We start from the raw sequence: 13,212 nt of genomic DNA on the forward strand, positions 1-13,212 counted from the left end.
ATTGTCAAAAGCTTTCTCTAAGTCTACAAATGCTAGAAACGTAATCTACACTACTGGCCATTAAAATTACTACTCGACGAAGATGACGTGCTACAGACGCGAAATTTAACCAACTGGAAGTAGATGCTGTGATATGGAAATGATTAGCTTTACAGAGGATTCACACAACGGTGGCGACACCTACAACGTGCTGACATGAGGGAAGTTTCCAACTGATTTCTCATTCACAAACAGCAATTGACCGGCGTTGCCTAGTGAAACGTTGTTGTGATCCCTCGTGTAAGAAGGAGAAGTGCGTACAATCTCGTATCCGACTTGATAAAGGTCAGATTGTAGCCTATCGCGATTTCGGTTTATCGTATCACGACACTGCTGCTCGGGTTGGTCGAGATCCAGTGACTGTTAGCAGGAAATGGAATGGGTGCGTTCAGGAGGGTAATACGAAACGCCGTGCAGGATCCCAATGGCCTCGAGTCACTAGCAGTCGAGATGACAGGCATCTTATCCGCACGGCTGTAACGGATCGTGCAGCCACGTCTCGATCCCTGAGTCAACCGATGGCTACGTTTCCAAGACGACAACCATCTGCACGAACAGTTCGATGACGTTTGCAGCACGGACTATCAGCTCGGAGACAGCGGGTGCGGTTACCCTTGACGCTGCATCACAGACAGGAGCGCCTGCGATGGTGTACTCGACGACGGACCTGGGTTCACGAATGGCAAAACTTCATTTTTTCGGATGAATCCAGGTTCTTTTTACAGCATCATGATGGTCACATCCCGTGTTTCGCGACGGTGAACGCACATTGGAAGCGTGTATTCGTCATCGCCATATTGGTGTATCACCCGGCGTGATGGTATGGGGTGCTATCGGTTACACGTCTCGGTCACCTCTTGTTCGCACTGACCGCACTTTGAACACTGGACGTTACATTCCAGATGTGTTACGACCTCTGGCTCTACCCCTCATCCGATGCCTGCGAAACCCTGCATTTCAGCAGGATAATGCACGACCGCATGTTGCAGGTACTGTACGGGCCTTTCTGGATACAGAAAATATTCGACTGCTGCGCTGGCCAGCACATTCTCCAGATCTCTCACCAATTGAAAACATCTGGTCAATGGTGGCCGAGCAACTGGCTCGTCGCAATACGCTAGTGACTACTCTCGATGAACTGCGGTATCGTGTTGAAGCTGCATGGGCAGCTGTACCGGTATACGACATCCAAGCTTTGTTTGAGTCAGTGCCCAGGCGTATCAAGGCCGTTATTACGGCCAGAGGTGGTTTGTTCTGGATTTTGCTTTCTCAGGATCTATGCACGCAAATTGCGTGAAAATGTAATCACATGTCAGTTCTAGTATAATATATTTGTCCAAAGAATACTGGCTTATCATCTGTATTTCTTCTAGGTGTAGATATTTTAGTGGCCTGTGGTGTATTTCTGGAGTCAGCCGCAACTGCCAGTTTTCAAGATTTTTCTCAATAGTCTATCGCCGAACGTTGAATTTCCTGTGGTCCGAGTTCAAGAAACATCACCGTAATACCCCAGTGCTGATTGAACCTGCGGATAACAAACCGAGTGGTCTGCCTCTGACGCAGTTCGATATCTTCCTTAAATGCGACGTGGGGCCAGGTGGTTCGAGAATATTTTGTGACACAAGCGACATATCATGTGTTTCTACCCCCACTCTCCCTCCTTTTCCCTCATACGTTCTCACCCGTGTTGCTTCTAATTGCGGTACCCACAGTATGCAAGTCCATGTGGGCGCTAGAGGCCATTACTGATGGCGACACATGTTGAATATCGTCCCTTCTTCTGTTTTCCGTCGTTCCTTAGCTGCCTCACAATTCGTAGAGGTATGTTCCGTCTACGCAACTAATTGAAGGCTCTTTGTTTATTGCCATACGCTTTTCGCTTATTTTATTTGTGAAGCATCTTCAGTGGTTTTTAATGCACGTCTTTTTATATGTGTAATAAAGGTATCACGTGGTAGTTACGATATGTTAGTCTGTTACATTTTGTTGTGATTGCCTCTTGTTTTTCTATGTTAAGATCAACTTTTGTAGCACAAATTCCGCGATGTGAAATTATCGTTTGGTGTTACTTACGATATCCAGTGCTCTTAGCCCATGTGTGTGGTCCTGGAGAGGTGTTGATTAGTCTCCATGCTCCAGTTGGGAGACTTCTGGCTTTCGTCCACCCTCTTTTGATTCAACACATCCCATACATGACTTGCACTTTACATTTTGCGTTCAACATGTGTCTGTTTTCGGTGTGTAGTGCTGCCAATTGTCGCTGTGTGTTTTTCAATCGTCTTTTGTTTCTGTTGAGTGTGTGGCATGGTATTTTCATCTGTTTTGTGTGTGTGTGTGTGTGTGTGTGTGTGTGTGTGTGTGTGTGTGTGTGTTTGTTGTTGTTGTTGTTGTTGTTGTTGTGTGTAAATGCGTCGTTCTTTCTCGTGGCGAGATGGCGGATGTGTCACTTACGTATCCTGGTTCCCGCCTCATCGTGTAGCTGCCGCGTGCTAAAATCTAGTGGCAGATGGAGCGCCAGCCGGAGGGGTTTGTTCTGTACTGTCATCAGATATATTTCTGCCACGTTTCCTCACACCACGGCCGCCTACTGCAGCACCGATCTGACGGATGCCAGGTTCAGCGAGATGCGGGCAGAGGAGTCGTGGGGTTGAATAGCACGGCTATGAAATATGATATTTTGTACCAAAAACGTCGCCGTATACCGACGATTTTTTTCCCGATGCATCGATATCGAAATAGCAATGTCGAGAGCAGATTTTTTTACTTCAGACTGACGTCTTAGGTTCAAATGGCTCTAAGCACTATGGGACTTAACATCTGTGGTCATCAGTCCCCTAGACTTAGAACTACTTAAACCTAACTAACCTGAGGACATCACACACATCCATGCCCGAGGCAGGATTCGAACCTGCGACCGTAGCAACGGCTTAGGGTCTCGCTACAATTTCATTTCTTCTTTGTCTGAAGTTTCCTCTTTCTCCTCTACTCCTTCATATGGACGCTGTGCTGTTGCTTCTGTTCATCCGTCCAGGCTCTCCCAGTCTTCCTAGATCTTTCGACTTGAAATCCTTCCAAATTTTGAATCACAGTCCGAAATGTATCCCTATTTAACATCTGAACTTCCTGAATGTTGGACCTTTCCAGATCTTTACGAGCTTCCTTAATCGATGTCGTTGTTGTCTCCTTTTTCCACAGGTAGTCGAATATCCTTTCGGTTAGTCTGGATTTGTCCATTCTCTACAGGTATCCTAGAATGATAACCTCCTCTTTTTCATAGTCTCAGAGATTTTCTCCACCTTTTTGTAGATTTCATTGTTGCTCCGAAGTTTCTAGCCAATTTCAACCTGGGTCGGATCCATGATTTTCGGTAATATTCTTCTGTCTAGTATTTCCAGCTTTCCCAGCTTGTAATTCATTGAGAGGCATTCGCTGGCATACAGGCACTCTGTTTTTACCACAGCGTTGTAGTGCTTTATCTTGGCATTCCAAGAGATTTTTTTTACTATTATATTTTTTCGCACTTTTCGTTACATAATTGAAACATTTCTTTTGAAATTGTAGTATAACATAATTTTACTTCAACTGTGCGAAGGAATCTTACTTCTTTTTGAGCTTTCATAACGTCCAGTCTTTTTCTTTCACTGTGTAGAGAAAGTACAGGTGGCACAAAATAGCTCAAATGGCTCTGAGCACTGTGGGACTAAACATCTATGGTCATCAGTCCCGTAGAACTTAGAACTACCTTAACCTAACTTACCTAAGAACAACACACAACACCCAGTCATCACGAGGCAGAGAAAATCCCGGACCTCGCCGGGAATCGAACCCGGGAAGGGTGGCACAAAGAAGCTGCCCCATTGTACTCGCCCTTGGCCACTGTAGAGTTTTGTACAATAAGGAAGACGGGAGAGGATGTTGTTATGGGATCTTTCTCCAACACAAATGCACGCGCGGATTAATATGGTTCTTTATTTACATCAACTTTTACTTAACTGGCATAGAGTCGATGTTTTGTGGTACAAGCTCATCAGTAATAGTCCTGTGGCAGACGGTATCGGTAATCTTGCTATTACAAACTTTAGTCTCACTCTGGTTACGTGTAAGTCCCGCTATAATCACTAATCTGGTCGCCATGTACTGTCGTAGCGTGTGACATGAACTGAGCCCGCTCTGTGAGAAAGTGACAGACGCCACGCTGAATGTGTGAGTGAGTCAGTGACTGACGCCCACGGCGAGCAGCAGCCAAAATACTGGCTGTCGAGAGGACGTTGGCGGCGTGTCGCTTGCTGGCGTGTCTCTGCCCTCTCGTGACAGGCGCCCTTGATCCTGTGCCTACTTGTCGATCTTCTACATCTACATCTACATCCATACTCGGCAAGCCACCTGACGGTGTGTGCCAGAGGGTACACTGAGTAACTCTATCGGTTCCCCTTCTATTCCAGTCTCGTATTGTTCGTCGAAAGGATTGTCGGTATGCTTCTGTGTGGGCTCTAATCTCTCTGATTTTATCCTCATGGTCTCTTCGCGAGATATACGTAGGAGGGAGCAATATACTGCTTGACTCTTCGGTGAAGGTATGTTCTCGAAACTTTTAATAAAAGCCCGTACCGAGCTACTGAGCGTCTCTCCTGCAGTCTTCCACTGGAGTTTATCTATCATCTCCGTAACGCTTTCGCGATTACTAAATGATCCTGTAACGAAGCGCGCACTGCTCTCCGTTGGATCTCCTCTATCTCTTCTATCAAGCCTATCTGGTACGGATCCCACACTGCTGAGCAGTATTCGAGCAGTGGGCGAACAAGTGTACTGTAGCCTACTTCCTTTGTTTTCGGATTGCATTTCCTTAGGATTCTTCCAATGAATCTCAGTCTGGCATCTGCTTTACCGACAATCAACTTTATATGATCATTCCATTTTAAATCACTCCTAATGCGTACTCCCAGATAATTTATGGAATTAACTGCTTCCAGTTGCTGACCTGCTATTTTGTAGCTGAATGATAAGGGATCTATCTTTCTATGTATTCGCAGCACATTACACTTGTCTACATTGAGATTCAATTGCCATTCCCTGCACCATGCGTCAATTCGCTGCAGATCCTCGTGCATTTCAGTACAATTTTCCATTGTTACAACCTCTCGATACACCACAGCATCATCTGCAAAAAGCCTCAGTGAACTTCCGATGTCATCCACCAGGTCATTTATGTATATTGTGAATAGCAACGGTCCTACGACACTCCCCTGCGGCGCACCTGAAATCACTCCTACTTTAGAAGACTTCTCTCCATCGAGAATGAAATGCTGCGTTCTGTTATCTAGGAACTCCTCAATCCAATCACACAATTGGTCTGGTAGTCCGTATGCTCTTACTTTGTTCATTAAACGACTGTGGGGAACTGTATCTAACGCCTTACGGAAGTCAAGAAACACGGCATCTACCTGGGAACCCGTGTCTAAGATTTCTGTTGTGAAAAAATACCACAGCAGTTGCATAAAAAAACAATATTTGACGCAACTAAAACAGTATTTGACGCAAGTAATGTGCTATTTCTTCACACTGTTGCTCTCCAAAAACTCCAGCCACAGTGGCCGAGCGCTTCTAGGCGCTACAGTCTGGAACCGCGTGACCGCTACAGTCGCAGGTTCGAATCCTGCATCGGGTATGGATGTGTGTGATGTCCTTAGGTTAGTTAGGTTTAAGTAGTTCTAAGTTCTAGGGGACTGATGACCTCAGCAGTTGAGTCCCATAGTACTCAGAGCCACTTGAACCTGTTTTCCTTCTGCTATTGCCTTCTGTACATGGAAGTTTTCCTCAAAGGTCAGTTTGCTGTATAGGCTGTGGGGCTGGGTTTTAATATTCTTAAGTCTGTTTCCATTGTGGTTGGGTGGTGGTTGTTGGCTACAAGGTGGTCAGCAAATGTGCTATGCGAGCTGTTGCTTTTTAAAGCTCTGAGATGTTCCGTATATCTTGTTTTGAAGTTTCTGCATGTTTGTCCTATGTACACTGACTAGCAAGTGTTGCATGTGAGTTCAGATATTCCTGACCTGTTAAATTTATCCATGGGTGTTTCTTGTGTTTTGATCTTTTCTGTGTTGTGTGCTCCGCCCTGTATCGTGTTTGGTGTCCCTGTTTCTTTGATATGTAGCCTATTCTGCGAACAATCTTGTTATTATAGGTGAGTATGTGCCATTTCGTTGTGTGCTTATATATATATATATATATATATATATATATATATATATATACAGGGTGTTTCAAAAATGACCGGTATATTTGAAACGGCAATAAAAAAACGAGCAGCGATAGAAATACACAGCTTGTTGCAATATGCTTGGGAGAACAGTACATTTTCAGGCGGACAAGCTTTCTAAATTACAGTAGTTACAATTTTCAACAACCGATGGCGCTGCAAGTGATGTGAAAGATATAGAAGACAACGCAGTCTGTGGGTGCGCCATCCTGTTCGTCGCCTTTCTGCTGTAAGCGTGTGCTGTTCACAACGTGCAAGTGTGCTGTAGACAACATGGTTTATTCCTTAGAACAGAGGATTTTTCTGGTGTTGGAATTCCACCGCCTAGAACACAGTGTTGTTGCAACGAGACCAAGTTTTCAACGGAGGTTTAATGTAACCAAAGGACTGAAAAGCGATACAATAAAGGATCTGTTTGAAACATTTCAACGGACTGGGAACGTGACGGATGAACGTGCTGCAAAGGTAGGGCGACCGCGTACGGCAACCACAGAGGGCAACAGCGGCCTCGGGTTTCCGTTCGGCGTGTTGCAGCTGCGGTCCAAATGACGCCAACGTCCACGTATCGTCTCATGCGCCAGAGTTTACACCTCTATCAATACAAAATTCAAACGCGGCAACCCCTCAGCGCCGCTACCATTGCTGCACGAGGGACATTCGCTAACGATATAGTGCACAGGATTGATGAAGGCGATATGCATGTGGGCAGCATTTGGTTTACTGACGAAGCATATGGGGAACCAAAAAGCCCCATGTTGCAGTCCCATCGTCCCTGCATCCTCAAAAAGTACTGGTCTAGGCCGCCATTTCTTCCAAAGGAATCATTGGCCCATTTTTCAGATCCGAAACGATTACTGCATCACGCTATCTGGACATTCTTCGTGAATTTGTGGCGGTACAAACTGCCTTAGACGACACTGTGAACACCTCGTGGTTTATGCAAGATGGTGCCCGGCCACATCGCACGGCCGACGTCTTTTAATTTCCTGAATGAATATTTCGACGATCGTGTGATTGCTTTGGGCTATCCGAAACATACAGGAGGCGGCGTGGATTGGCCTCCCTATTCGCCAGACATGAACCCCTGTGACTTCTTTCTGCGGGGACACTTGAAAGACCAGGTGTACCGCCAGAATCCAGAAACAATTGAACAGCTGAAACAGTACATCTCATCTGCATGTGAAGCCATTCCGCCAGACACGTTGTCAAAGGTTTCGGGTAATTTCATTCAGAGACTACGCCATGTTATTGCTATGCATGGTGGATATGTGGAAAATATCGTACTATAGTGTTTCCCAGACCGCAGCGCCATCTGTTGTTGACAATTGTAACTACTGTAATTTCGAAAGTTTGTCTGCCTGAAAATGTACTGTTGTCCCAAGCACATTGCAACAAACGGTGTATTTCTATGGCTGCTCGTTTAGTTTGTATTGCCGTTTCAAATATACCGGTCATTTTTGAAACACCCTGTATATAATGTGTGTGTGTGTGTGTGTGTGTGTGTGTGTGTGTGTGTGTGTGTGTGTGTGTGTGTATGGTCATTGTTTGTGTTTTGTGTTGTTCTGTGCTGGGTGAGGATTTGCGTGTGTGTGGTGTGTTCATTTTTGTACTATTTGCATGTTTTTTATTGAACTTGTCTACCATATGTGTAGTATAACCATTTTCTACTGCTATTTGTTTTATTGTGTTTAGTTCTGTTTGTTCACGGGTGTTCTGTTTAATCTGTGGAGCATGAGTCCCAAGTTTGCCTGCTTATGTGTCAATGGGTTGTTTGATAGGTTGTGAATCGTGATGCTTGCGGTTGTCGGTTTTCTGAATATTGTGAAGTTGTGTGTGTTGTTTATTTCTGATATGGTGAGATCTAGAAAGTGTTGTCTAATGTGAAGTAAATTATTGGGTGTAAGTTGTTTATTTCATTGCGTAGCTGTTCTATGTGTGAATGTGGTTCATCAGTCAGACATATTATGTCATCGACATAACGGTACCAGTATAAAACTTTGTAAATGGGAGATACGATACTGCGTGAAGAGTTTGACAGAGCACTGAAAGACCTGAGTCGAAACAAGGCCCCCGGAGTAGACAACATTCCATTGGAACTACTGACGGCCTTGGGAGAGCCAGTCCTGACAAAACTCTACCATCTGGTGAGCAAGATGTATGAGACAGGCGAAATACCTGCAGACTTCAAGTAGAATATAATAATTCCAATCCCAAAGAAAGCAGGTGTTGACAGATGTGAAAATTACCGAACAATCAGTTTAATAAGCCACAGCTGCAAAATACTAACACGAATTCTCTAGAGACGAATGGAAAAACTAGTAGAAGCCGACCTCGGGGAAGATCAGTTTGGATTCTGTAGAAATGTTGGAACACGTGAGACAATACTGACCTTACGACTTATCTTAGAAGAAGGATTAAGGAAATGGAAACCTACGTTTCTAACATTCGTAGACTTAGAGAAAGCTTTTGACAATGTTGACTGGAATACTCTCTTTCAAATTCTAAAGGTGGCAGGGGTAAAACACAGGGAGCGAAAGGCTATTTACAATTTGTACAGAAACCAGATGGCAGTTATAAGAGTTGAGGGACATGAAAGGGAAGCAGTGTTTGGAAAGGGAGTGAGACAGGGTTGTAGCCTCTCCCCGATGTTATTCAGTCTGTATATTGAGCAAGCAGTAACGGAAACAAAAGAAAAATTCGGGGTGGGTATTAAAATCCATGGAGAAGAAATAAAAACTTTGAGGTTCGCGATGCCTTGTAATTCTGTCAGAGACAGCAAAGGACTTGGAAGAGCAGTTGAATGGAATGGACAGTGTCTTGAAAGGAGGATATAAGATAAACATCAACAAAAGCAAAACGAGGATAATGGAATGTAGTCGAATTACGTCGGGTGCCGCTGAGGGAATTAGATTAGGAAATGAGACGCTTAAAGTAGTAAAGGAGTTTTGCTATTTGGGGAGCAAAATAACTGATGATGGTCGAAGTAGAGAGGATATAAAATGTAGACTGGCAATGGCATGGAAACCGTTTCTGAAGAAGAGAAATTTGTTAACATTGAGTATAGATATAAGTGTCAGGAAGACATTTCTGAAACTATTTGTATGGAGTGTAGCCATGTATGGAAGTGAAACATGGACGATAAATAGTTTGGACAAGAAGAGAATAGAAGCTTTCGGAATGTGGTGCTATAGAAGAATGCTGAAGATTAGATGGGTAGATCACGTAACTAATGAGGAAGTAATGAATAGGATTGGAGAGAAGAGAAGTTTGTGGCACAACTTGACCAGAAGGGATCGGTTGGTAGGACACGTTCTGAGGCACCAAGGGATCACCAGTTTAGTATTGGAGGGCAGCGTGGAGGGTAAAAATCGTAGAGGGAGACCAAGAGATGAATACACTAAGCAGATTCAGAAGGATGTAGGCTGCAGTAGGCACTGGGAGATGAAGAAGCTTGCACAAGATAGAGTAGCATGGAGAGCTGCATCAAACCAGTCTCAGGACTGAAGACCACAACAACAACAGTTCTTTGGTTAACTGGCGGACCTCACATCCAAAAATTTTAACTTCAAACACGTCCAATACAAGGAGCTACAAATCAAAAAGATGCATGTCAGGGTGGTTTTCATCAGATAGTGTATTGGTCCATTCACCCACTTTTTTTTAGCTTGTAGTGAATGTGTCGTGTTTTGTAGTGTGTGTGTGACATTTGATTGTGTTTTGTCTTTGGCAGGGGCCTGTGGAATGTCCCGTATGTGAGTGGCTGCTACCTGGTCAACGGAAGTGTCATAAGGGACCCCACTCTGCGGCCCACATATGACAGCGGCACCATGGATCCTGACATGGCCTTTTGCAGCAGCCTCAGGGAAAAGGTATGACATCATGGGTTTCTTGACAGATTTTCACTTTCAACACACACTTTCGTAAGTGTAGAAGTAAATATCCTCGGAGTAGAGAATCAACTTACGTCACTTAATAAAAGCAAGTCCTCTAGTCCAGACTGTATACCAATTAGGTTCCTTTCGGAGTATGCTGATGCATTAGCTCCATACGAACAATCACATACAACCGTTCCCTCGACGAAAAATCCGTACCCAAAGACTGGAAAGTTGCACAGGTCACACAAATATTCAAGAAAGGTAGTAGGAGTAATCCACTAAATTACAAGCCCATATCGTTAACGTCGATATGCAGCAGGATTTTAGAACATATATTGTGTTCGAACATTATGAATTACCTCGAAGAAAACGGTCTATTGACACACAGTCAACATGGGTTTAGAAAACATCCTTCCTATGAAACATAACTAGCTCTTTATTCACATGCAGTATTGAGTGCTATTGACAAGAGATATCGGATCGATTCCGTATTTCTGGATGGCTTTTGACACTGTACCACACAAGCGGTTCGTAGTGAAATTGCGTTATGGAATATCGTCTCCGTTATGTGACTGGATTTGTGATTTCCTGGCCGGCCGGAGTGGCCGAGCGGTTCTAGGCGCTTCAGTCTGGAACCGCGCGACCACCACGGTCGCAGGTTCGAATCCTGCCTCAGGCATGGATGTGTGTGAGCTCCTTAGGTTAGTTAGGATTAAGTAGCTCTAGGGGTCGGATGACCTTAGAAGTTAAGTCCCATAGTGCTCAGAAGCATTTGAACCCTTTTTTTGTGATTTCCTGTCAGAGAGGTCAAAGTTCGTAGTAACTGACGGAAAGTCATCGAGTAAAACAGAAGTGATTTCTGGCGTTCTCCAAGGTAGTGTTACAGACCCACTGCTGTTCCTTATCTATATAAACGATTTGGGAGACAATCTGAGCAGCCGTCTTCGGTTGTTTGGAGATGACACTGTCGTTTATCGACTAATAAAGTCATCAGAAGATCAAAAGAAACTGCAAAACGATTTAGAAAAGAAATCTGAATGGTGCGAAAAGTGGCAGTTGGCCCTAAATAACGAAAAGTGTGAGGTCATCCATATGAGCGCCAAAAGGAACTCGTTAAACTTCGGTTACACGATAAATCAGTCTAATCTAAAAGCCGTAAATTCAACTAAATACAATTACGAACAACTGAAATTGAAAGGAGCACACAGGAAATGTTGTGAGGGAGGCTAACCAAAGACTGCGTTTTATTGGCAGGACGCTTAGAAAATGTAACAGACCTACTAAGGAGACTGCCTTCACTACGCTTGTGCGTCCTCTTTTAGAATTCTTTTGCGCCGTGTGGGATCCTTACCAGGTAGGACTGACGGATTACATAGAAAAACTTCAAAGAAAGGCAGCAAGTTTTGTATTATCGCGAAATATAGGCGAGAGTGTCACAGAAATGATACAGGATTTAGGCTGGAAATCATTAAAAGAAAGGCGTTTTTCGTTGCGACGAAATCTTCTCACGAAATTCCAATCAGCATCTTTCTCCTCCGAATGCGAAAATATTTTGTTGACACCGATCTACATAGGGCGGAACGATCACCACGATAAAATAAGGGAAATCAGAGCTCCTACGGAAAGATATAGGTGTTCATTCTTTCCGCGCGCTGTGTGAGATTGGAATAATAGAGAATTGTGAAGGTGGTTCAATGAACCCTCTGCCAGGCAGTTACATGTGATTTTCAGGGTATCCGTGTAGATGTAGAAGAAATGTTCTCATTCCCATGACGTCCATTCACTCATTTTCCTTCCGCACAGTAGGTACAAAAATTATACTACGTTAGTTATGTAGATTTCCTTGGAACATGATTCTGACTTCTCCCTACGGTATGGAACAAGTAAGTTTTAGAATTATAGTAAATTTTGTAACAAGGGAAGTGCATGACCTCAAATGTTGGGAACTGCACGAAAATGTGCTTAGAGTCTAAAATGCTCATCCCAAAAATGTCGCCGGCTGGGGTGGCCGAGCGGTTCTAGGCGCTTCAGTGTGGAATCGCGCGACCGCTACGGTCGCAGGTTCGAATCTTGCCTCGTGCATGGATGTGTGTGATGTCCTTAGGTTAGTTAGGTTTAAGTAGTTCTAAGTTCTAGGGGACTGCTGACCTCAGATGTTAAGTCCCATAGTGCGCAGAGCTATTTGAACCATTTTGAACCAAAAGTGTCGGTACGAGCAATACATGTGCGACTTCTGCGTATATTACCAGGAGAGACATCCGAAGGTTCACCTCTCCAAGGTCTAAGAGAGAAACATGGGTAACGGAAAAAAACGATAGGGAAAAGAAAAACATATGATGAGTGCATCTCACATTTATCAGGAGACTCAAAAAGTAATATCCCTCCTTTTTGACATAACTTATTTGTATCTGAAAAACTGAGAAGGTATTCTGATACCACAGAATTATGTAGTGCACATCATCACTCCAAAAAGTAATGAGAGAGTTTAGAATATAAATGATTTATTTAAGAACATTCTGGAAGTGTCATACCAGAGAATGTGATCAATACAGAGGGACTGCATTACATTTGTGATAATACAAATACGGAAATACGAGAGTAATCCCAAAAGTAAGGTCTCTGAATTTTTTTATAAGTACATAGACCTGTTTATTTCTCCAATGGCTTACATCAGTTTACAGCTAGAACATTTAACTATTTTTCGACATAATCACCATTTATTTCGATGCATTTTTGTAGACACTGTGGCAGTTTTTGTATGCTCATGTCATACCATCTCGCCGCCGTGCTGTTCAGGAAGTTATGAACCTCTTCTTTCGCCTCGTCGTCGGAGATGAATCGGTTTCCCGCCAAATGTTCTTTTAACCTAGGGAACAGCTGATAGTCACTCGCCAAGTTAGGACTATAGGGTGGGTGGGTGACTACGTTACACTGAAACTGTTGCAGGAGAGCAACGGTTTGCCCAGTGATGTGTGGGCGAGCGTTGTCATGGAGAATGTGTACGCCCTTGCTCAACATTCCTCTTCTCCAGTTCTGAATAGCCCG

The 13,212-nt window shown here is 43.9% G+C and overlaps 1 protein-coding gene across 3 annotated transcripts in view; it reads left to right on the forward strand.

Moving 5' to 3' along the window:
- Window positions 1–13,212, forward strand: part of LOC126295284 (procollagen-lysine,2-oxoglutarate 5-dioxygenase) — a 508,510-nt gene that overhangs the window by 434,778 nt on the left and 60,520 nt on the right. For all 3 annotated transcript variants that reach the window (XM_049987713.1, XM_049987714.1, XM_049987715.1), the window contains one exon: window positions 10,023–10,161. In XM_049987713.1, coding sequence (XP_049843670.1) covers window positions 10,023–10,161 — 139 coding nt within the window. The remainder of the gene's footprint in view (window positions 1–10,022; window positions 10,162–13,212) is intronic.

This window comes from Schistocerca gregaria, chromosome 11, assembly GCF_023897955.1.
Source record: "Schistocerca gregaria isolate iqSchGreg1 chromosome 11, iqSchGreg1.2, whole genome shotgun sequence".
Taxonomy (NCBI): Eukaryota; Metazoa; Arthropoda; class Insecta; order Orthoptera; family Acrididae; genus Schistocerca; species Schistocerca gregaria.